We start from the raw sequence: 25,619 nt of genomic DNA on the forward strand, positions 1-25,619 counted from the left end.
TACTAATTTTATTATTATTATTAGTATTATTATTGCTACTATTATTATTGTTGTTGTTATTGTTACTATTGTTGTTGTTTATAATTTGTACAATTAACCTCCCTGTGGTTCAACCCAGGTCCTGCCGGGTTTTTTATTACTTCGACACTCCTATACTTGGGAGAAGACATCAATCTTTTATTCGTGTCAAGTTTTTGGCGCCGTTGCTGGGGAGGTAAGTTCTGGTACAAATTATAATATTTATTTTATTTTCTATTTTCACTTTTTCTTGTATATAACTTTTTTTTTTAGTTTTTGTTTCTTTTTCTTTTGTTTTCTTTTTCCTTTTATTCTATTCTTACACGTGCATGAGAGTGTGGTCACGTATATCAAGTGGTAGACTTTGTAGGGTATCCTCATCATTTTCAGAAAATATGGCTGAAGAAGATAATCAATCACTTCATAATGAGAATAATGAGAATAACCGTGCTAGAACACTTAGAGACCACATGAATCCCACAAGAACAAGTGCACCATCATGCATAGTTTTTCCTCCTGATGCATCTCATTTTAATTTTAAGTCAGGCTAAAACTCAACCTCATACATCTAGTGGAGGATTATTCAACTTTTACCTTCTTTTCATGGCTTAGAATTGGAAAATCCATACTTGCATTTAAGGGAATTTGAGGAGGTCTACAACATATATAATAATTTAAATTGAGCATGAACACCATCAGATTAAAGGTTTTTCCTTTTTCATTAAAAGATAAAGCTAAAACATGGCTACAAAATTTAAGACTAGGATCCATTCGTGCTTGGGATGAAATGCAACAATAGTTTTTGAAGAAGTTTTTCCCATCTCACAGAACAAACTCTTTCAAAAGACAAATCACTACTTTAACTCAAAAACCAGGAGAAACATTTTACCAATGTTAGGATAGGTATCGAGACTTGCTTAGTACTTGCCCTCATTACGGTTTTGAAACATGGAGGTTGGTTTCATATTTTTATGAAGGGTTAACACCTAGAGATAGGCAAATGGTTGAATTGATGTGCAATGGAACTTTTGAAGATAAAGATCCTAATGAAGCAATGGAGTACTTAGACTTTAGCTGAAAATGCTCAAAATTGGGACACCGCGGGTACTTATGAGGCACCGAGTAAAACTCAACCTCATACATCTAGTGGAGGTATGTACAACCTTAGGGAAGATCATGACCTTCAAGCCAAGTTTGCATCTTTAGCTAGAAAAGTCGAGGCACTAGAATTGAAAAAGAGTGGTCAATTAAAATCTGTTGAAAACATTATGTGTCAAATCTGTGAAACAAATGAACACTCAACCAACGATTGTCCAACCTTGCCTTCTTTTAAGGAATGTCTCCATGAACAAGCTCATGCTTTAAACAGTTTTCAAAGGGCCAACCACAACCCATACTCACAAACATACAACCCTGGTTGGAGAAATCATCCAAATTTTAGTTGGAAGAGTGAGAACAACAATGCACAAACTTCACAACCACCATTTCAAGCACACCATAATTTTCAAAATTCTCATGGATATGCACCTACTTATGCTCCATCTCCTAGAAGAAATCTTGAGGAAACATTGCATGAATTCATTGAAAAGCAAGAGACAATCAATACTCAACTTGCTCAAAACATAACAGATTTTAAAGATACTATTGCAAAATTAACATCTGCTCTCAGTTTCCAGGAGAAAGGTAAGTTTTCATCTCAACCTCAACAAAATCCCAAGGGGCAATATAATGTAAATGCAAGTAGTTCTGGAAGCCAACACATGGATCAAGTCAAATCAGTCACTACTCTGTGCAGTGGTAAGGTTATTGAAAAACTCTCTCTTAAACCTTATGAGAAAGATGATGAGTCAATCCCTGAGGGTAAGGAAGGGATAGAATCTAAAAATTACAAAGAAAAGACTGATTTTTCGCTAGCACTTCCATTTCCTCAAGCCATAACCAAACAAAGAAAAGTCAATCACAACTCTGAAATTTTTGAAACTTTCAAATAGGTAAGAATCAATATATCTCTGCTGGATGCTATTAAACAGGTTCCTTCCTATGCTAAATTTTTAAAAGATCTATGCACTGTGAAGAGGAAACTAAATGTGAAAAAAAAAACCTTTCTAGCCGAACAAGTGCTATTCTTCAGAACAATAATGCTTTGAAATATAAAGACCCTGTTTGTCCTACAATTTCTTATTTTATTGGAGAGCATAAAATTGAAAGAGTCTTACTTGATCTCGGTGCTAGTGTGAATTTACTTCCATATTCAGTTTTTCAGAGTCTCAATCTAGGTGAGTTAAAACCAACTTCTATAACTTTTTTACTTGCCGATAGATCTATAAAAGTGCCTAGAGGAATAATTGAAGATGTGTAAGTACAAGTCGATAAATTCATTTATCTTGTGGATTTTATTGTCTTGGACACAAAACCTGTTGAAGTATGTAATTAATTTCCTGTTATTTTAGGATGTCCATTTCTTGCAACTTCTAACGCATTAATTAATTGTAGGAATGGACTAATGAAGCTATCATTTGGAAACATGACATTGGAGATGAATATTTTCAACATTTGCAAGCAACCTAGAGATGATAATGATTTACAGGAAGTGGACTTTACTAAAAAATTAATTCATGATCAATTTCCAACCACTTCCAGTGAAATTGAGATTGATGAATCTGATGATTTGCAAATGATTTATTTTCAGGAACAATCAAAGATAAGTAATTGGAGGCCACAAATTGAGGAATTGACCTTCAAGTGTTCAACCACCAAAACCTGATTTGAAGTCTTTGCCATCCAATCTCAAATCCTCATTTTTGGGAGAAACTGAAAATTTTCCGGTAATAATCTATTCCAAACTTCATGCACATCAAGAAGGTAAGTTATTACAAACTCTAAAAATGCACAAAAATGCATTAGGATGGACCATAGCTGATATAAAAGGAATTAGTCCTTTGATTTGTACACACAGAATTTATTTAGAGGAAAATGCTAAACCCTCTAGAGAAATGCAACGAAGGCTAAATCCTAATATGAAAGAAGTAGTGAAAAATGAAGTCGTTAAGCTTCTAGATAATGAAATCATTTATCCTATTTCTGACAATAAATGGGTAAGTCCTACCTAAGTTGTACCCAAGAAGTCTGGAGTCACTATGATAACAAATGAGAACAATAAGTTAATTCCCACCAGAACTGTTACTGGTTGGCGCATGTGCATTGACTATAGGAAACTTAATTCAATGACTAGAAAAGATTATTTTCCTTTACCTTTCATGGATCAAATCCTAGAAAGAGTTGTAGGTCATGAATTTTATTGTTTCCTAAATGGCTATTCGGGTTACAACCAAATTGAAATTGCATTGGAAGATCAAGAGAAGACTACTTTCACATGTCCATTTGGTACTTTTTCATATCAAAGGATGTCTTTTAGATTATGTAATGCACTAGCCATATTTCAAAGATGCATGCTTAATATATTTAGTGATATGGTTGAACATTTTCTTGAGATTTTCATGGACGATTTTTCTGTTTTTGGCGATTCATTTGATGATTGTTTGACTAACTTAGAAAAGGTTTTGACCAGGTGTGAAGAGAAAAATCTTGTGCTGAATTGGAAAAAATGTCATTTTATGGTAAGAAACGGCATTGTACTTGGTCACATTGTTTCATCAAAAGGAATTGAGGTTGACAAATCTAAAATCGAATTAATTGTAAACTTGCCAACACCAAAATCTATTAAAAATGTTAGATCATTCCTAGGACATGCTGGTTTTTATAGAAAGTTCATCAAAGATTTTAGTGTAATATCTAAGCCTTTAAGTAACCTTCTAACAAAGGATACTATTTTTTAATGGACTGAACATTGTGAAGAAGCCTTTGTTAAACTTAAAAACTTGCTTACTTGTGCTCCTGTCATTCAACCTCCTGATTGGTCATTACCTTTTGAAATAATGTGTGATGCTGGTGATTATATCGTAGGTGCTGTTTTGGGACAAAGAAAAGATAAGAAACCTTATGTAATTTACTATGCAAGTAAAACTTTAAATAGTGCTCAAATGAATTATACCACCACTAAAAAAGAATTACTTGCAGTAGTATTTGCATGTGAAAAATTCAGGTATTATCTTGTTGGCTCACCTGTTGTTGTTTTTAGTGATCATGCAGCATTGAAATATTTTATTTCTAAGAAAGATTCTAAGGCTAGATTGGTGTGGTGGATTTTGTTACTTCAAGAATTTGATATCACAATCAAAGATAAGAAAGGCAGCGAAAATGTTGTCGCAAATCACTTGTCAAGATTGACAACAGATTCAAAAACTGACATCACACCAATCGATGACTACTTTCCCGATAAATCTTTACTTTCTGTCTCTACAATGCCTTGGTTTTCTAATATTATCATTTTTCTTGTTTCAGGACAATTGCTAGCTCATTGGAGTACCCAAGATAAAAGAAAGTTCTTGAACGAAGTGAAGAACTTTTATTGGGATGACCCTTATTTATTCAAATATTATCCAGATCAAATATTTTGAAGATGCATTCCTGACAATGAGGTAAGTAGTGTCATTAAATTTTGTCATTCTGAGGCATGTGGGGGCCATTTCTCGTCAAGAAAGACAACTGCAAAAATCTTACAAAGTGAATTTTATTGGCCCACCATGTTCAAAAACTCACATGCATTCTACAAGTCTTGTGAAAATTATCAAAAGTTGGGATCTATTTCAAAACGTCACATAATGCCTTTAAATCCTATTATTGTCATTGAGATCTTTGACTCCTGGGGTATAGATTTCATGGGTCCATTCCCTCCATCATTTGGTTTCTTATACATATTAGTCATAGTAGATTATGTTTCAAAATGGATAGAGGCAATTCCAAGTCGAAACAATGATCATAAAACAGTGATAAAGTTTTTGAAAAAAAATATTTTAAGTCGATTTTGAGTCCCTCGAGCCATAATAAGTGATGGTAGAACACATTTCTGCAACAAGCCATTTGAGTCTTTAATGAAAAAATATAGAATCACACACAAAGTTGTTATCCCTTATCACCCTCAAACAAGTGGACAAGTAGAGCTTACTAATAGGGAGATAAAACATATTTTGAAGAAAACATTGAAACCTAATAGGAAAGACTGGTCTTTAAGACTTAATGATGCACTTGGGGCTTATCGAACTGCTTATAAAACATCATTAGGTATGTCACCTTATAGACTAGTCTATGAAAAACCTTGTCAGTTGCCTGTGAAACTTGAACATAAAGCTTATTGGGTTATTAAAGCTTTCAATTCAAATCTGGATAATTCTAGTCAACTGCGAAAATTACAAATAAATGAGCTTGAGGAAATAAGAAATGATACATATGAAAATTCAAGAATTCATAAAGCAAGAATTAAAGAGTTTCATGACAAGAAAATACTGAGAAAAACATTCAATGTTGGTCAAAAAGTCTTGCTTTATAATTCTCGACTGCATTTATTTCCTAGAAAATTAAGATCAAGATGGAGTGGTCCTTTTATTGTGAAACATGTGTATCCATATGGGGCCTATAACATCGAGAATCCAAAGAACGGTAATGTTTTCAAGGTAAATGGACATCGTCTGAAAGTTTACTTTGACAATTTTTCAGTTGAACATGATTCTATTGAATTGGGTGATCCTATATATAAAGATTGATTTTTTATGTTTCTTTCTGAGTGATTTTTGCTAGTTTCTCTCACCCCAGTCAAATGGCGAACAACGGTACTCCGTGACTTAAGTCGGTTCATTCAATTTCCCATAATAACTAATATCTATGTATATATTTATGCAATTATTTAAATCTCTCTTCCAATTCTCATTTGAAAATGGACACTAATCTTGAAAAATTGAAAAAGTATTTTCCCACTCTGCCTCAGAATGCAATTACAAAAATTTACCGTGCTAGATGTGCAAGATTGAGATTGTTAATGAATCATGGAATTCCTGAAGATATTCGCTGGTTGATTGAAGCAAAGGTCCGATTATCAGGTGAGTCCTCTAACTCCTTCATTTCACACATGCCTGGAATAGGTAAAAGCATTATTATAAAGAAACGTCGTGCAAAACGACTGAAAGTCTGTCATCGATGTGCTAGATGGACTTGTAATACACAATGTCGTTCTTTAGGAATGATATCTATAAACCGTGAAGATAAAATACAATTCATTAAGGATGGCCTGAGTAAGGAGTCTTTAGATAATCTTCTATTGACTCTTGAGACGCATCCTAGTGGAGATGTGCATCGTGGAATTCATAATTTATGGCCACTATTTCATAAAGAACATGATCGACTTAGTCTTGGGAATCTGACTAAAAAAGACCTTGTTTGCTAGTTTTTAAGAAAACTGGATGGGAAGCCTATCCCCGACCCATATAGGGCGTTTAAGCCGTTCTTGGACGTAAAACCAAGGGAAGATGTGAGCCACAATCACAACTACCTGTACATACACATGCTTTTTCAAAAGTAAATAAATAAATAAAGAGAGAGAGAGATTGTGTGAGACTCTAGCTGGCCTACATAAAGGTGGTATGATTGTCTTCCTAATTTCTCATCTATAAAACCCTATCTTCCTTCCTTTCATTTCTACTCAACCCATACATTCAACAAATACACAAGTGTGTAGAAATGGCAAGTTCCTCAGGTCATCATATAAGAAATATTTGTGTTTTCGGTGCATCTAGTCCTGGGAAAGAAAAGGAGTTTTTAGAATCAGCAAATCATTTTAGTCAAGTGCTAGCTGAGAGAAAGATTCATTTAGTGTATGGGGGAGGCAGTCTTGGGTTAATGGGAGGTGTGCCAATAGTTGTATTTTTAAGAGGTAGTCAAGTTTTAGGGGTCGTCCCCGAAGCTTTGGCACAAGGGGACATCATTGGCAAAACAATTAGAGAGGAACAACAGGTCTCCACAATGTCAGCTCGAATGAATGTAATGTTTAATCATGTTGATGCCTTCATTGCTTTACCAGGTGGTCTAGGCATATTGAAAAAGATCTTTCATATTTCCTCTTGGGCCCAACAGCACATTCACCATAAACTCATAGGTTTCTTAAATGTTAATGGTTATTATGATAAGTTGTTGTCTTTTCTTGATCATGCTGTGGAACAAGAATTTCTAATATATTCTGTACGACAAATCATAATCTCTGCTGCTACTGCTGAACAATTGATTGACCAACTACAATCTTTCATTCCTGTAATTGATCCTTCTATGAGTCGCATAAATTGGTCAACTAAGGAAAGCCGTAAAAAGCTTAGATTGGATTTGAGCCTTCATTTGTGAATCTTTGTGTCTTTTGGTTTTATTATTGTGTTTTGTTGTTTCTTATATTTGTTTTAGTGTGTTTCAGGTTTGTCAATGTTCGTTATTTCAGGTGATATCTTCTATACTCTATCTTTCTACCTTTAAACATTGAGGACAATATCTCGTTTTCGTTGGGGGGAGAGGGTAGTAGCTAAAAAAAAAACTAACTGTGTTTTCTATTTCATAAAGCATGTGCAAAATTATTGTTACTATGATGGCAGAGTAAGGAGAACTTTTTATGACTCTTGAGACGCATCTTAGTAATCATTCGTAACAAGGTCTATCATAATACTTCTTGAAATATTCAGATTTACAAACTCTCGCATTGTTATCACTTAATTCTGCTCATATACTTATTTAACATGTATTCTTAAACATTAATTTACACACACACACTTTTAACATATGATTGTGGGTTGCATATTGGATTATTACATTATTTATGTTCTTTTGTTAAGGGTAACAACTAAGGGAAAGGGATAGCATATAATTAAAAAAAAAAAGAAAAAAAAAAGAAGAAAAGAAAAGAAAAAATGATAATAATAAAAATGTAGATAAGTTTGGTTTTGTAGCCTCCCTCCTCTAACCTTGACATTGTTTATTATCATTATTTAATCTTTACATTAATTTTCCATCTCAAGGTTCTCATCAACTTTTCTTCTTTTTCTTTTTCTCTATTATTGTTATTGTTATTATTATTATTATTATTATTATTATTATTATTATTACTATTACTACTACTACTACTACTACTACTACTAGTATTAATATTATTACTATTACTATTGTTGTTGTTGTTGTTATTGTTGTTGTTATTATTGCTAGTATTATTATTGCTACTATTATTATTGTTGTTGTTATTGTTACTATTGTTGTTGTTTATAATTGTTGTTTATAATTTGTACAATTAACCTCCTTGTGGTTTGACCCCGGTCTTGCCGAGTTATTTATTACTTTGACACTCTTGCACTTGGGAGAAGACATCAATCTTTTAGTCGTGTCAGGGAACAACTAACCCCCTCATCCTCCTCTAGTGCCGCCTTTATTTTAGATTTATTGTACTTGAACATACAATTTTTTAAATTTGTCATATATATTTGTTTTTATACTAATTTATTTTATTTTAATTATTTTTCTACTTTTGTTTAATATATTTTTTAAAAAATATATATATTTTTTAAATATTACTAATGAGGTTACCGACAACACAACTCCATCAGTATATTTCAGAGATTTGAAAAAGAATTATTATAAATGTCACTATTATTTATGGGGTTACCGATGGAACTAGACCATTGAAATAGTTCAAAGAGTTGGAAAAAAATTGCTGCAAATATCATTGTTATTGTTAACGCATCGATGAAATTAAAGAATGTATTTTATCAGTGATATGTTATATTTACCATTTAATATACTAACAGAATAAAACGAGTAAAAAACTTTTTACATGTTTTGTCTATCGGTAAATCCATTGAGGTAAAATTCTTATAGTAACCATATTTAAATTTAAATTAAATTTTATCAATTCAACTAAAGTGGATTTTATTACATAATTTTCTCAAGTCAATTGTAACATATACTAAAAGGAATCAGTGTTTTACTGTGAACTGCACAGTGCAATCCACAATAAAACACGGATGCTTTGTTTTTTTTATTTTTTATTCCTGAGCTACCTTTTATTTCATTTTTTTAGTTTTTTTTTTTAGCTGTTCTTTTTTGTTTTTTTATTCCTTTCAGGTTTTTTCTTACTTTTTTTTTGTTTTAATAATTTTTTATTTAATTTAGTTTGTTAATGTTAATTTTTTATTTAATTATCAGAATTTCATCATTCAGATCCCGAGTTTAACAAATTAACCTAATTTGACGAGTTAACCCGGATTTTTTATGTTTTTCTATTAATTTTTTTCATTTAGTTTAGTTTGTTAATGTTAAATTTTTTTCTATTTAGTTATCAAACTTTTATGGCACATATTATAGGTTTCACGGGTTAGCCTTGTTTCATGAGTTGACCCTTCAATTTTTTTTGTTTTTTTCTTTTAAATTTTTTATTTAATTTAGTTTGTTAATGTTAAATTTTTTTTATTTAGTTATCAGACTTTTAATACACAAATCTCGGTTTTAACGGATTAACCTAATTTGACGAGTTAACCCAGATTTTTTTTTTTTGCTTTTTTTCTTTTTAATTAATTTTTTTCATTTAGTTTAGTTTGTTAATATTAAATTTTTTTCTATTTTGTTATCAGATTTTCATAACATATATCCTGGATTTGACGGGTTAACCTAGTTAATTATGGGTTATCCTGTCAATTTTTTTTTCCATTTAGTTATCAAACTTTCATGACGCAAATTTCCAGTTTGACAGGTTAACCTAGTTTGAAAGATTAACCTAGTTGATTCAGATTTTTTTTCTTTTTTTTATTAATTTTTTTCTTCATGTTGGTTTTTTTTTAATTAATCTATTTAATTATCACACTTTTATCACACAATCTTGCAGCCAGACTCATATCCAAGGCTCTTGGGCCTGATGTTGCAGTTAAACTCACTTAAACTTGAATTATGTGAGTTTAATATTATAAATATTACTCTTAGGTCAAGCGTTGCAGTTAAACCCAAGGCTTTTAGGTATATTTTTGTAAAAAGACCTAACACTCTTAGATCTTAGCCTTTTTTTATATTTTTTATGTCAGGAAACAAAATTAACCAGTGGCATAAGTCTTTGTTTGTTTTTTCTTTTTCTTTTCATTTTTAATCCTTTCACTATGGACTCCACAGTGCAGTCCATAGTGAAAAAACTGATGCTTTTAGTTTTTTTTTTTTCTTTTTTTAAATTTACTTTCTAAATATTAAATTTTTTTCTTTAATTATCAGACTTTTATAACACAGATCCTAGGTTTGACTGGTTAACCAAATTATCAGACTTTTATAACACGGATCCTAGGTTTGACTGGTTAACTAGTTGATTCATATTTTTTTCATTAGTTTTTTTCTTCCTGTTGGTTTTTTCTCTTTGCTTTTTTCTTTTTAATTGTCACATTTTTATGACACGACCTTATAGCCAGACTCACATCCAAGAATATTGGGTCTAGTATTACAATCAGACCTACTTAAATTTGGATCATGCAAGTTTAATGTTATTATTAATATTATAAATATTATTTAGATTAAGTATTGTAGTGAAACCCAAAATTTTTGAGTATAACTTTGTAGGATTATTTAGATTAAGTATTGTAGTGAAACCTAAAATTTTTTAGTATAACTTTGTAGAAAAATATAATACTTTTAAATCTTAATTTTTTTTAATTTTTTATATAAAAAAATCAATAGATCACATCGCACAAGTAAACATAATACTTTTAAATCTTATTTTTTTTAATTTTTTATATAAAAAAATTAATCCATCACATAGCACAAATAATATAACTAGTTTAAAATCTATTACAAATCAAGTTTTTAGTTGTGAATTTTTTTAACTAATAAAAACTATGATACCAGAAAACAAAAGGTCCAGGTACACTTAAAAAAAAACAATTCAATCCGACCTCTTCCTTTCTGCATCTTCTACTTCAAATTCTAATTATTAGGAGAGTAGGAACCAACAAAGAAATTTCTGTGCCTGTAGGCCTACAATTGCCGTTGAATATTAAACACCCACTGCTGTAACAGCTATGTAGTTGACACTCGACAGAGACTTCAACCATTAATCAAAGAAAACCATTAACAGCTTTGTCTCTTTACTTCACTTGTTTTCTCCTTGGCACCCACGAGCTTTTGGGCACGGTAAAAGCCAAGCACGGTCTCTGCCACAGCTATTCTTCTCAACTTTGGATTTCTTTTTCTGTTTTTACGCCAGTTTTCTCTTTGACAAAACAAACACAACCCAAACTATGGCTGAAGCATGTGTAGGAGGATCATTTCTCTCTGCTTTCCTTCAGGTTTTGTTTGATAGGATGGCTTCTCCTCAGGTTTGGGGCTTCTTCAAAGGCCAAAAGCTTGATGATGGACTGCTGAAGGACTTGAAGGGAACAATGAGATCTGTTAACAAATTGCTTAATGATGCTGAGGAGAAGCAGATAGCTGATTCAGAGGTGAAAGATTGGCTTGATGATCTCAAAGATGCTGTCTATGAAGCCGATGACTTCTTCGATGAGATTGCTTATGAAGCTATGCGATTGGAGGTGGAAGCTGGCTTTCGAACCAGCACTGATCAGGGGGCAAGCTTCTTGTCTTCTTTTAGTCCATTCAATAAGGTGAAGGAGAAAATGGTGGCAAAGTTAGAAGAGATTTCTCGGACACTTGAACGCCTATTAAAGAGAAATGGTGTCCTTGGTCTGAAAGAGGTCAGTGGCCAGAAAGAATCAACCCAGAAATTACCGACTACTTCTCTGACAGAAGATTCATTTTTTTATGGCAGGGAAGATGATCAAGAAACCATAGTGAAATTGCTGCTGTCACCTGATGCAAATGGAAAAACTGTAGGTGCTATTCCCATAGTCGGTATGGGAGGGGTTGGTAAAACTACTCTGTCTCAGTTTGTCTTGAATGACAGTAGAGTACAAAAGGCGTTTGATCTCAAGGCCTGGGTTTGTGTTTCCGTAGATTTTGATGTGCACAAGCTAACAAAAGATATCCTTATGGAGGTTGGTTCACAAAATTGTGATGCCAAGACTTTGAATGGCCTTCATCAGGAGCTGGAGGGGAAATTGAAGGGGAAAAAGGTTTTGCTTGTTTTGGATGATGTTTGGAGCAGTGACCAAAGTCGATGGGACTTCTTATTGAAACCTTTCAAGTCTGTGGCAGCAGGAAGTAAGCTCATTGTTACAACACGCAATGAGAACATAGTGCCAGCCATGCACCGGGCCATACCGCGCAACCAAAACAAAGAATCAAGCCCTAGCCCTATTTCAATTCATCGTTTGATGGGATTAACTGAAGACTTTTGCTGGATTTTGTTTAAAGAGCATGCATTTAATGGTGAAGATCCCAGAGAACACCCTGATTTACAAGGAATCAGTAGACAAATAGCAAGCAAGTGCAAAGGTCTACCTTTAGCTGCAAAAACGCTTGGACGTCTCCTATGTTTTGAAAGAAATGCTGAGAAGTGGGAGGAGATCTTGGAGAGCCACATATGGGAATCGCCAAACGATGAGATTATTCCAGCCCTTCAATTGAGCTATTACTATCTTCCACCCCATCTAAAACGATGCTTTGCTTTTTGTTCAATATATCCTAAGGATTACAGGTTTCTAAAGGAGGATTTAGTTCGTTTATGGTTGGCAGAGGGCTTAGTCCAACCCAAAGGATGTAAAGAGATTGTAAAACTCGGGGAAGAGTACTTCGATGATCTTCTTTCAAGATCACTTTTTCAACGATCAAGATGCAATGAATCAGTTTTTGTTATGCATGATCTCATAAATGACTTGGCAAAAGTTGTATCTGGAGAATTCTCCTTCACATTGGTGGGTAACTATTCAAGCAAGATTAGTGGAAGAGTCCGCCATTTGTCATACGCGACAACTGACTATGATGCCTTGGATAAATTTGAGGGCATTGATAAAGCCCAAGTTTTGCGCACATTCTTACCGTTTTCACATCGGCGGTCTTCAAGAGTCGACAGCAAGGTACAGTATGATCTACTACCGACCTTCATGCGCTTACGAGTTTTATCTTTGGCTCCATATCAAAATGTAGTTCAGTTGCATGATTCAATTGGCCGCTTAAAACATTTGCGATACTTGGACCTCACTGCAACACCATTGAAAAAGCTACCTGAATTTGTGTGTAGTTTTTATAATTTACAAACATTGTTGTTGGACAGCTGCATGTGCCTTGTTGAATTGCCTAACTCAATCGGCAATTTGAAGAATTTACTTTTTCTGATACTTCATTGGACAGCAATCCAAAGTTTGCCTGAATCCATAGTCAATTTGTCAAATCTGCATACTCTGGTCTTGAGTGAGTGCAAAAACCTCACTGAGCTGCCAGCCAACATGGGAAAACTCACAAAGCTTGAGAGGTTAACTGATTTCTTTGTGGGAAAACAGAGCGGTTCTGGCATTGAAGACTTGGGGAAACTTCAAAATCTTCAAGGAGAACTTCGTATTTGGAATCTCCAAAATGTTTTGCCTTCTCAAGATGGTGAAACCGCCAAGTTGTTGGATAAGCAGCGTCTTAAGGAATTGGAGTTGAGATGGGCTGGTGATACCGAAGACTCACAACATGAAAGACGGGTACTTGAGAAATTGAAGCCTCACAAAGATGTGAAACGTCTTTCTATTATTGGTTTCGGGGGTACACGCTTCCCGGATTGGGTGGGAAGTTCTTCCTTCCCAAAGATCGTATTCTTAAAGCTCAAAGGATGTAAATACTGCACCTCCTTGCCTCCACTTGGGCAATTAGTGTCTTTAAAGGAGCTAAGGATTGAGGCATTTGATTTGATTGATGTAGTTTGTCCTGAGTTGTTCGGAAACGGCGAGTCCAAGATTAGAATTTTGGGTTTTGAAGATATGAAAGAATGGCGTGAATGGAATTCAGATGGTGTCGCTTTCCCTCTCCTTCAATTACTTCAGATAAGACGTTGTCCCGAGCTAAGAGGTGCCTTGCCTGGTCACCTTCCTGCTCTAAAGGAACTTTGCATTGACAGATGTCCGCTGCTCATGGCTTCACTTCCGAGGGCTCCAACCATTCGTCAAATGGAATTGTTTGACACGTCTCGTTCTGTGCAGCTAACAAAATATCAATCAGGGATGCTGAGTCTCATGGTTCAGAAATTTTACTCTCAAAACTCACCATTACAAGGAATTGAGCACATAGGAGTTTCTACTACTTTGGACAAAATTGAAGTCCATTGTTGTGATTCACTCATGCTCTTTCAGCCCAAGTCGTTCCCAAATTTGGAGATTCTTCACATCTGGGATTCTCCACATTTGGAGTCTCTTGTGGATTTGAATACCAGTTCCTTGTCAGTTTCTTCTCTTCATATACAAAGCCTGTCTTTCCCAAATTTGAGTGAGCTTTGTGTGGGCCACTGCTCAAAGTTGAAGTCGTTGCCTCAAGGTATGCACTCCCTCCTCCCTTCCCTTAAGTCATTGTCTATAGAAGATTGCCCAGAACTTGAGTCATTTCCTGAAGGGGGTTTGCCTTCCAAATTACAATCACTTAACGTCCAAAATTGCAACAAACTCATCAACAGCCGGAAGCATTGGGGTTTGCAATCACTCCTTTCTCTTTCAAAATTTAGAATTGGTTATAATGAAGATGTGGAATCCTTTCCTGAGGAAATGCTGCTGCCCTCAACTCTTACATCTCTTGAATTATCTTGTCTTGAAAATCTGAAATATCTTGATTATAGGGGGTTTCGACACCTTACCTCTCTTGCAAAATTGACTATCAGTTCCTGCCCCAAGCTCGAGTCCTTGCCAGAAGAGGGTTTTGCTGCCTCCAAATTACAGTCACTTGCAATATGGGGTTGCCACAGGCTCATTGCACGCCGCATGCAATGGGATTTATGCAAGTTCCCCTCTCTTTCCCGCTTCAGAATTGGTTATTGTGATGATGTGGAATCCTTTCCAGAGGAGACACTGCTGCCCTCAACTCTTACATCACTTGAAATTTGGAGTCTTGAAAAACTGAAATCTCTGAACTACAAGGGGCTTCAACACCTCACCTCTCTTGCAAGACTGAAGATCAGGTTTTGCCGCAATCTCCATTCCATGCCAGAAGAGAAGCTGCCCTCCTCCCTTACTTATCTTGACATCTGCGGCTGTCCTGTTCTGGAAAAGAGGTGTGAAAAGGAGAAAGGGGAAGATTGGCTCAAGATTTCTCACATCCCCAACATAAATAATTGAGCTAAAAGCCTAGACTGTAGCGTCTCTTCTTTCATTTCTACAATTCAGTTCTGGACTGTAGTATTTCCAATAAGAAACAGAGTTGCTTTGCAAAATTTACAGGGTTGTCATGCAACTTTGTTGCTGCTAGCTGTTTAATTTTAATGTCCATTTCATATTTTCAACTCTTTAACGACTTCTTGAACAGTATCCATTTTAAGCTCGTAATATGATCAATTCTCAATCCAATTCAACTCTGGTTCTCAACTACAAGAGCTGGAGAACTGGAATGTTGCCCATAATTATTAAACTCATACCAATCTAATTGGTTGATCCGAGACGCAGGACTTAATTTCTGTTGGATTTCAAGTTGAACCGAAAAAATACTGACTTGGTGAAACTCGATTGATTTGGCCAACGCTTGAGCACATACATATACACACGTTATAGGCTCTAATTTATTTTTCATGTTTCTTTTTTGGAAATGAAAGACAAATTTATTTCTCTCCAAGAAACAGAAACATAATCAATAGGCAAAGCAAATTTAATGAGTGACAGAAAAACTTCAATAAGAAAACCTTGGCTTGCATACGATGTTAGCTCTTTTTATGTTCAATTTCAGAGTTGTTATTTAATTTCTAGCAAGACATTCTAAACAATCTATCTCCATGCCATGAAATTGAAATGTAGTATCCCTTTTCCAAGAATGTTGTATATAATCCATAATTCCAGTAGAGATAGTAAACGCTACCAAAACATGAACTTCACTACTAAAAATCCAGAGAGAGTATCAACTCCAATATTCTTCTTTTCTTTTCTACGCTTAATTTCATATTCAAACCCTAACAATTTAGCTAACCACAAGTGTTGAAATGGAGTGGTTAGCTTTTGATCCATAAGATATTAGATAATGCTTCCATTTAATTGCATGCAATATGACTATCTTTTCTCTTTTATAAGTTGCTAGTGCTTGTTGTTTTGGTCCTAAGGATTTACCAGTGTAGGCTATTCGATGTTCTTCTTGCATCAATACTGCCCCTGTTCTCGGTCCTCATGCATCAGTTTCCATTATAAATAACTTACCTGAATTTAGTAAAACCAGCACAAGAGGTTTAATCATGATCCTCTTAAGGTCATTAAAAACTTTTGTAGCTACTTCAAACCATTCAAAAGCATCCTTCTTCGATAGATTAGCCAAGGGTTTACATAATAAATCATAGCCCTTCACGAACCTTCTATTGTACCATATGAGACCTAAGAACTCTCTCAAATGCTTGATGTTTCTAGGTATAGGTCAGTAAATCGCAGTCAAATTATATTTAATGGTGAGTTTGTTAAGATCACTATAATCCACGCATAATTCTATATAGCATGTAATAATCCCTGAGATATTTTTTAAAATTTATTTTTTAAAAATAAAAATAAAAATTGATAATACGAAGAAAGTAAATTGAAAAATTAAGCAATAATTTTGAAGAAAATTTTAAAGTCTAATTGTATTCTAAATGATATCCACATTGTTCACAAATATTCATTTTTTATTAAAAAAATTTCTTATAATTTAATCCATAATAAATTTTACAATGAACCCACAAATACTTATAAGAAGTTAGTTATTTATCAACTAAGTATTCTTTTTACCACTAGATCCAATCTCCTAGTCCTGCGGAAAGGAAAAAAATTTCATGTTCTTCCTTCAGGGAAGGGAGGGTCTTCCTTTAGGGAAGGGAGGGTTAGGAAAATCCTACGATTCGTTATTGAAGCTAATAGTAACAATCTCCATTTCATCCAAAATGCGTATTTTTTATTTTTCCAATGGATTTACATCTTTCATTAATGCTAAAAATAAAAAAAATACAAATATAAGATCAAATTAGATGATTATTTGACAAATTTGCATAAGTATTAAGACCAAGGACATAATTAAATTTTTAATAAGCCAATTTGATTTAATCAAGGGCTAAATTAAATTTTAATTATGTTTAAGAATTAATTTGTATCCAATAAAAGTATTTAATTAAGTGCAAGGACTTAATTATACTTTAAATTGATCAAATTAATTTTATTTTAATTGGTGAAAAATTAAGTTTTGGAGTCTAATTTAAGGTTAATTAAGAAGATTGAAAATTTAAGAGACTAAATTTAACTAAAATTTAACAAATAAATCTAACTAAAATTTAACAAAGAAATCCAGATCATGTTAAGATCTTGAATAAGATAAAAAAAAAAAATCCAAGTTATTTTGTTTATGAACTAGTACAATATATATTGCATAATCTTGGACAAACAAAATTGAAGTCATGATTTAAGCAAGCAAACAAAGAAACCAAATCTTTTTTTCTTTTTCTTTCTCTTTTTCTTTTGGGTGGGGGGGGCTTCTCTCCAATTTTCATGCAGCCCCTCGTACCATAACCTGATTGATGAAGCTTGGTGAAAGTAGAAAACTCATTATTATCAGCATATGGAATTAAGAAATCCAAACTCTCACTTTCTGGTCAAAATAATTATAACTACAAGAATAATGTTCATGTAATTATTATCTGATGCAAGAAAAAGGATGGGGAGGAATCAAGTTTTGGCCCTACCTCTCAGTTCTTTCTCTGGGGCCTGACAACATGCCTTTTTACGCATGTCAGTGATTCATCAATTAGGATCATAATGTTTTTTGCACTTCCCCTTTTTTTATTGAAGTGCGCATGAAATAACCTGAAAACTACATGAACTAATAACCCTGCAGGTGGAACTAGAGACCCATAATGAGCTTTCCAACACCATTGTTAAAAAAAAAAAAAAAAACAAACAAACAAACTACTAGGCCCCTCCAATATCTGGCAACGACAATAAAACCTTAGACACCAAGCAGAATCGCTCAGTATAAAAGGCAAGGCTGCAATACTCTTCAAGAAGACAAATTTCTTACGGCAATTCCCAAGAGTTGATTTTTATACAAAACATTAAACATCATGCAAGTACTAATGTGTTACTTAACTTGGGCATTGCAAGTTTAAGCTGCTAAATAGGTAAGTAAATTGAAAGAGATTTCGCGAATAAGACTATGAATAAAGCACAATGACATATTGGCCCAAACATCAGCATAATTTTGCCCTGAATAACTTTTAAGACATCTGCAGCATTTGTGTCACCTTCCTACACATGAACCCTAAGAGGAACATAAAAAAGTTTAGATAAAAAAAAAAAACAGAAATCAAAAGGGAAAACAAGATTGTAAATAAAGCTCCTACCCAAGTCCTACATGATTTTATGACCAAAATTATAAAATTCAAGCTTACTAGATAGAAATTCGCATGAGAGATTGTTCTTTTCTCTAAAAATTATTTTAAGGATAGCACTAATGCTTTCCAGCCTGCAACCAGTGCTTTTTGCCTTGTTCTGCTTACTTCTTTAAGGGGAAAGCAGCTTCCTAAATTATATCAATGGTCTCTTAGTGGCAGTGTCGTTTGCAATATTAAGATCAGCTAAAAGTTCATAAATTTAAGACCCTGGTTTAGTGAATCCCAATTCCTTGGATTCAAAGGGCACTTCAGCGATCAGCTTCTCAAGCTTCAAAAGAAGTGCTGAAACAGTTGAAATTTATCTTCGAAGAAGTATGGCCATATCAATTATAAGCACAGCAACAAAATTGTAAGAAGAATAGCTGCAAGTATATCTGGACATGCAATTCTATACAGCATATAGCGAGGATATTATAGGCATGGGGCAAGTTGAGTTGAGGAAAAAGCAAATAAGTACATCAAAGAACAGCAAATGCATACTGAGAGAACTAAGCAATCAAAAATCAGAATACCTCTGAGAATAGCAAAATTATCTGCATTCTACGATTTGTCATTTGATTCTTCCCTTCTTGTCACAGATAGGTCAATACAAGATTTTGCTTAAAAAATGCAAGCTGTGTGAAGCCCAGCGGGCAAATCAAAAGAGACTGCATTGTGAAGCCCAGCGGGCAAATCAAAAGAGGCTGTGTCTAACTATCTAAGTGGTGGTCAAGTGGTAAGAACTTGGGACCAAGGGGTTTGCTCCCTCTGTGGTCTCAGGTTCGAGTCCTTGGTTGCTCATATGATGGCCACTAAAGATTTACATGGTCATTAACTTAAGGGCCCGTAGAATTAGTCATGGTGTGCGCAAGCTGGCCCGAACACCCACGTTAATCTAAAAAAAAAAAAAAAGGCTGCATCTGCACATAAGTTTTCTGGCAACGTATTTGCAATATAAGAGTTTAAACTCATATAACATCAAACAAGTGACTGGCAGTAAAAATAAACTTGTCTTCTTACCAGGTTATGACCTTCATCAAATATCAGTATATTGTCAAATGACTATCAGAATAAAAAAAAAAAAAAGATTGTCCTCTTACCAGGTTATGACCTTCAACAAATATTAGTCTATTGCTGTCCCATTCAATGGTAAGAGATTTTTTATTTCCACGATCAATAAGATAGTTATAAGGTGCAAATAAAAGATCAACAACCTTTTGGAGCTCCGTTGATATGTAAAAGCATCTACAAAGTATTAACACACAGAATAATCACAAAAACATCAATGGCAATGGCAATGGCTTTTTAATATATATATATATATAAAGAGAATACTAAAACCTATGGTCCAAATGTTCTTCCAATATCAATCAAATCCTCCATGTCGACAGGCTCATCTACAAGGTGGGGATTGGGCTTCACTTAATCTAGAATGTAAGCACATACACAACAGAAGTCAGATTTTGTTGAGATTATAACTAATGGGAAAATAAATTCTGAGCTCAGTTGTTCAACCACCTTAAGGTATGTGATCTGCAAATGCAGTCTAAAAGTGAAGATGCCATCTCAAGTTTTCAATAAAATATTTACTAAGCTAAATGCAAACAAAGTCATCATCACCAAAATTGCATCCATCATTTTTTTTTTGGAATAAAAAAACTAGTCATTCATTATCATCTATGAATTCGCCAAAAAGTTGCATCATTTAAAGGATGAGAATAGCCTCTAAATGAATGCAAGAAGTATAGGGATAAGAGTATGGCAGCAAGGGTAGAAATGTTAAAGATCTTAATGTTGGATTGATGCCCAAGTCCCAGGAATTAGCAGATTGACTTTAACTTTTTCGGTGAGAAAATTCAAGGAAATGCCAGCTGAGAAGGAGAGGAAAAGCAAAGCTAAATCAAGGATAAAAGAGAGCATATGATAACAGACAAGTCTCTCTATTGCAAATCACGTGAAGAGGATAGTAATTTACATTTAGCTTTGTCAGTCAAAACCAGATTAATGTCAGTATGAATGAACTGTTGTGTCACGGTGTAGAATGTATGACACTTATTCACCGTGCACCACCAAAAACTTTTATCTCAGATTAAGTTTGGGATAGAACAGCATAAGTTATTGAGAGCCTAAAGTCTTGATTGTGCAACGTTGATCAAAATGGAAAGCAATGCCTTTTCAAGCATTTTGCAGATAGATTGCCACAGTAAATAATCGAAGATGGATTCAAGCATAATCATAGAAATGCGCAATGTATAGTTTACCTTCAACACGCGAATAATGGGATGATTGATACTTTCCCGTTTTCTGCAAATAAGATGGCAAGTATTATTCTGTACTTTTCCACGCAGTAAGCTGACTTCCTCATGAACGCATAACTGTTCTCGAGAGCCGAATATCACCGTTTTAGGCCTTCATATTCTTTAAAGTTTAGCTAGTTGAAACCCGATAACCAGACCAATTCATTGAGCTTGTCATAATATAAAGACTACTACCCCGACATTTGTTGAAAAAGAAGCCAAATGCCCTTACTATTATTCGGAAAGAATATGCAAATACTCACTGTAAAGACATTGGCTTTCATCAAATTAGACTAGTACAGTTGACAGTGATAAACAAAAGCAACACGTCAAGAAACCAAATTCAATTCCATCCACTATTAATTATTTTGACTGCAAAAGAAATCGAAAAAATGAACTTCAACCTGTAGCTGCTCCTCTTGAATCTCTTGCCGAAGCTGGCTATGCATGCTTGAAGCATACACTATAATAGGAAGAGTACCATCTTCGGGTGCTGATGATCGCACAAAATCCGATTTACTACCCGCAATCCGACCATTCCTTTGATCTTACCCGTTGAAAATCCACCTAAACTCTTCCTCCAAGCCAAGGAGGGACAAAGAAGGCATGTAGTTTTCCCTGTTGCCGCTGGACTCTCCAGAAGTGCATTGCATCTCTGAAGTTTTTTTAACAAACAGCATACATTTGATAAATTAATTAAAATGCGCAAATCAAACGCATTTTTTTCAATAGTTGGACACAGAGGAAATAAATTTTGATTTTTTTTAATGGCAGTGTTACCAGAAGCTAAAAATGGTGATGGCTGAAATGTTCAAGGTAGCAATGAAACGGCAGCGTTTCTGTATTTGAGTACTTACGTTTTGAAGAGACTGTATGATTTTTTTCCGTGTAAACGAGATGGCAATCGTCGGCCTCGAACGGGAAATCAACGTGGATTCTCCTTATCTTGTAGGTCGCCATTTTCCGTTTCCCAGCTCTGTTTGGTTTCGGAGAAAGCTGTCGATGGTCTTGGATGCTCTGCCTCGAAATGGTAAGCCAGGGATTCCCCGCCCATTCCGCTTGTCTTTAACCACTGTCGTTTCGTTATTTTTTTTCTTTTACTGGATTATTAGGTCCTTCACTAGTTAAATTATTGATCATTGTTGTAAAATTTTATTGTGCTTGTAAAGTAATTAATGATATTTTATTAATTAATTTTTTATTAATTAAAAAAAAAGGATAACTACAGAGAAAAGAGGTGCTTGTACAGTAATTAATGATATTTTATTAATTAATTTTTTATTTATTAAAAAAAAGATAACTACAGAGAAAAGAGAAAATATATCTATAATTTATCTATACTAATTATATTTTTTTTTGTTTCTTTAAAGTTTATTTATGAAATAACTAATAGAATATTAAAATATATTTATGATTTATCTATACTAATTATATTTTTTTATTTCTTTAAAGTTTACTTGTGAAATAACTAATAAAATATTATTAGTTACTATGTAAATATTATAAAATTACTTATAATTATTGGATCCTTTTATTATTGGCCATTGTTAAAGTTGTTGTTGCTTAAGTTTTAATATTGTATTATGTGTGTATAGTACTTTAAAAAGAAAAACACTAGTACTTGTATGGTTATTCTTTGTTTGGATTCCTATTATATATATTAATTTCATATATTATTTAAATTTGATATTAAACTACAGAACAAATTCAATTATACTATTTAAAAAACTTATAGAATTGAATTAAATTAATAATCTTGATTATTTTACCTTTAATTCAGAAATCATTTCTTTTTATTAAAAAATATTTTTAAAATTTAAAAATAGAATTTATATATTATATTATGATAATTTATGATGCATGGCAACAAGTAACATTAAAATGCATTGCGTAGAGATTATTAAAAATAAATTATTATACTAATAACCATAGTGATGAATCAAGATTTTATCATTTTTTTTTTGACACAACAATTATAAAATTTATATGTTTATTTTCAAAACACCTTTAAAAAGGCTTGGGTGCTCAAATGCTAGGCAAGCCCAACACCTTCAAATGAACTCGGACATATCACCCAAGCCCAGCTTCAAGAGGTAGATTTTGATCTTTTTTTTAAACCCAAAAAAATGTCCAGGGTCTTTTTTTCTTCTTTCCTTTTTTTTTCGCTTGTGTAAGAGATATTTTTTTTATTAATGAGCATTGATGCTTTGTGTAATGGATATTTATCCCTCGGTAATATTTATTAATGTTTGTGTAAGAGATATCCCTCCCCCATTAATGCTTATGTAAAGAATATTTATTCCTCATTAATATTATCATGATGAAATTACTCTCCAACTCCTCTACCCGTAAAAAAAACAAGAATTAAGGGCTATAAATATCTCTTAAACTACTAGGTAAAAGGTTAAAATAACATAATTTCAACACAAGAACAACCTAAATTTCATAACTTAAAGCTCTTTAAGCATATTTATACTCTTTTTTTTATAAGTTTATTGATTTTACTGATAGTCCTCCAACACCCAAAAAAAAAAAAATTTTACAACATCTTTAAGCATATTTATACTCTTTTTTTTATAAGTTTATTGATTTTACTGATAGTCCTCCAACACCCAAAAAAAAAAAATTTCACAACTACCTAAAGACATTCATCAAGAGAGTATTCCTTAACATTAGTCAAGGGAGATATTTAAAGAGACATTTAACCGATCCATGTTTCAATTATCAAGAAACCTTGCTCCATAAATATATTTGATTTTTATATTTCATTAATTGGTGTTGTTTGTGGGAAACTGATCAAGAAACTGTTAATTTTTCTTTATATAACTTGTTATTAACGTATCAGATCACTCATGGCAAATAATCAAGACATGTGCAGGCTTGGACATGTAACTAATCAATCTACTTATGTGAATACTTTTACCCAGTCAGACTTTCAATAGCTTGGACATGTAACTATTCAAGTACGACTCTAGACTTAAGCGATACCAGCTACTTAGAGGCAGAATCAAGTCGTATCACTCCAACAAGTCTCAGTTATCCCAATAACATTAGCACCTTCAATAACAATTGGGAATAAAAAACCACCATAAAAAGATGCTTCTAATGCCCACAAACAATCATATCACTCTCAAAACTCTAGGGAAAATGACATTTCAGAAAATAACTCGCATCAACATCTATCAAGTCTCATTTCACGACACCACAACTCCTCACACCAAGTTTAAAAACTTCCACTTCCACTCTTTACACCAAGTTTTTAAGAGAAATATTGGAAAGAGATTTCAAGTGAGTAAAAATAAAATGAATGGAGTTTTTACCCTCTGTCGAATCTGTGACACATGTCATCACCGTGACAAACCCACAAAAAAGCAATTAATACCTTCATGAAGCATTATGCTAGGTATTTATTCAACCAAGGTAATCAATAATTCAGCTATAAATGTTGTCTAACATATACAAGCTCTAGTAAAACACCTCGAGATGCCCCTACTTTTCTTATATGAAGAAATGTTGAAAGTAGAATAATATTTTTATCAAGTCTCCCCAATAAAAATATCACACAGATTTAGAGGGCTAATGATAGATCAAGATTTTATCCTTTTTCCATTAACAATAAACCTATAAAAGTCATGGGCTTATTATTTTTATTTTTATTTTTATTACTCATTTTCAAACCACCTTTGAGGGGCTCAAATGCCTAGATAGTAGGCACACCTAATGATTTCTTATGGGCTTAGATGCACCACTCGAGCCTGATACCAAGGGTAAATCTTGGTCTTCTTTTCAAACCCAAAGACTTTTGGGTTCTGTTTTCTTTTTTCTTTTTTTTGTTTGTGTAAAAAATATAATCCCATTAATAAGCATTAATGCTTTTATAAAAGATATTTATTTCATATTAATGCTTATGCAAGAGATATCCCTCCATATTAATATTTGTATAAGAGATATCTATCTCTCATTAATAATTATGTAAATAATATTTATCCCTCATAAAATGTTATTATGATAAAATTACTTTTTACCCCTTCTATACAAGAAAAGGATAAAGATTAAGAGCTATAAATACCTCTTGAGCTATCAGGTAAAGGGTTCAAGTTTTTTACATTTAAAAAATATAATTCCATTACAAGAGCAACTGAAATTTTATAACTTAAAGCTCTTTAAATATATTTATAATTTTTTTCTTTATAAATTTTTTGATTTTATCATCAGATGATCTTCAAACATCCTAAAAAAGGATTTTATACAAGTACCCAAAGACATTCATCAAAAGAATTTTTCTTAATATTAGAGAATGAAGCTATTTAAAAAGACCCTTAACCAATCCATATTCCAGCCACCAGAAAACCTTATTTCATAAATATATTTGATTTTTATACTTCATCACATGGATATTATGACAAATATTACAAAAAAAAAACTACATGTCCATTATAGTGGCAAACTAAAATATAAAAAAATAAGATATTGAGCATTCAAATTTACAAACTATGAGATGTGACATAAATGAAATTCTACCATATTTTCCTTATTACTAGCATAAGTACATGGAATAGCTACTGGACAGTGTGGATTTGATGAGGGATGATGTACATGTATTGTTTATCATCCTATAAAGATGGATACAAGTGCAAATGACTGCATACTAATTATTATCAAGATTTTCTCGTAGCTACTCTTTTGTAATATAAGTTGTTTGGGCTAGTCCACATCTTTTAACTAAATATATTTTCTTGCAAATATAGCATAGTATTAAAGCAGACAAGCTAAAAACACTAGTAATGAATTCATCTAATCTCTATCAAGTAGTTGGATAAACAACCTTACATAACTCTGCTCCAGACGTGCCAAAGCATGATCAACAATATTAGTTGTTACTAATATTAATGTTGATTGTAGAA

The 25,619-nt window shown here is 33.2% G+C and overlaps 1 protein-coding gene and 1 long non-coding RNA gene across 5 annotated transcripts; one reads left to right on the forward strand and one right to left on the reverse strand.

Annotated features, from left to right (window-relative positions):
• Positions 1-10,880: 10,880 nt before the first annotated feature.
• LOC105108851 (putative disease resistance protein RGA3) lies at positions 10,881-15,346 on the forward strand. 4 transcript variants are annotated; one of them, XM_011003321.1, is made up of 2 exons: positions 10,881-14,376; positions 14,672-14,799. In XM_011003321.1, exons 1-2 carry the CDS (start codon positions 11,208-11,210, stop codon positions 14,704-14,706), a joined length of 3,204 nt encoding a protein of 1,067 aa, XP_011001623.1. In that variant the 5' UTR covers positions 10,881-11,207; the 3' UTR covers positions 14,707-14,799. The 4 variants fall into 4 exon arrangements, with proteins under 4 accessions (XP_011001623.1, XP_011001622.1, XP_011001621.1 ...); XM_011003320.1 differs by having other exon boundaries at positions 10,882-14,376; positions 14,714-15,033; XM_011003323.1 differs by having other exon boundaries at positions 11,442-11,534; positions 11,735-15,346.
• A 2,701-nt stretch (positions 15,347-18,047) lies between these two features.
• Positions 18,048-21,739, reverse strand: LOC105108852 (uncharacterized). The gene is made up of 3 exons (XR_839132.1): positions 21,573-21,739; positions 20,680-21,370; positions 18,048-18,306 (listed from the first exon to the last, which is right to left on the reverse strand). It is a non-coding gene; the product is annotated as an uncharacterized LOC105108852 (long non-coding RNA).
• Positions 21,740-25,619: the final 3,880 nt, after the last annotated feature.

Source organism: Populus euphratica, unplaced genomic scaffold (genome assembly GCF_000495115.2).
Source record: "Populus euphratica unplaced genomic scaffold, PopEup_1.0 scaffold199.1, whole genome shotgun sequence".
In the NCBI taxonomy this organism is placed as follows: Eukaryota; Viridiplantae; Streptophyta; class Magnoliopsida; order Malpighiales; family Salicaceae; genus Populus; species Populus euphratica.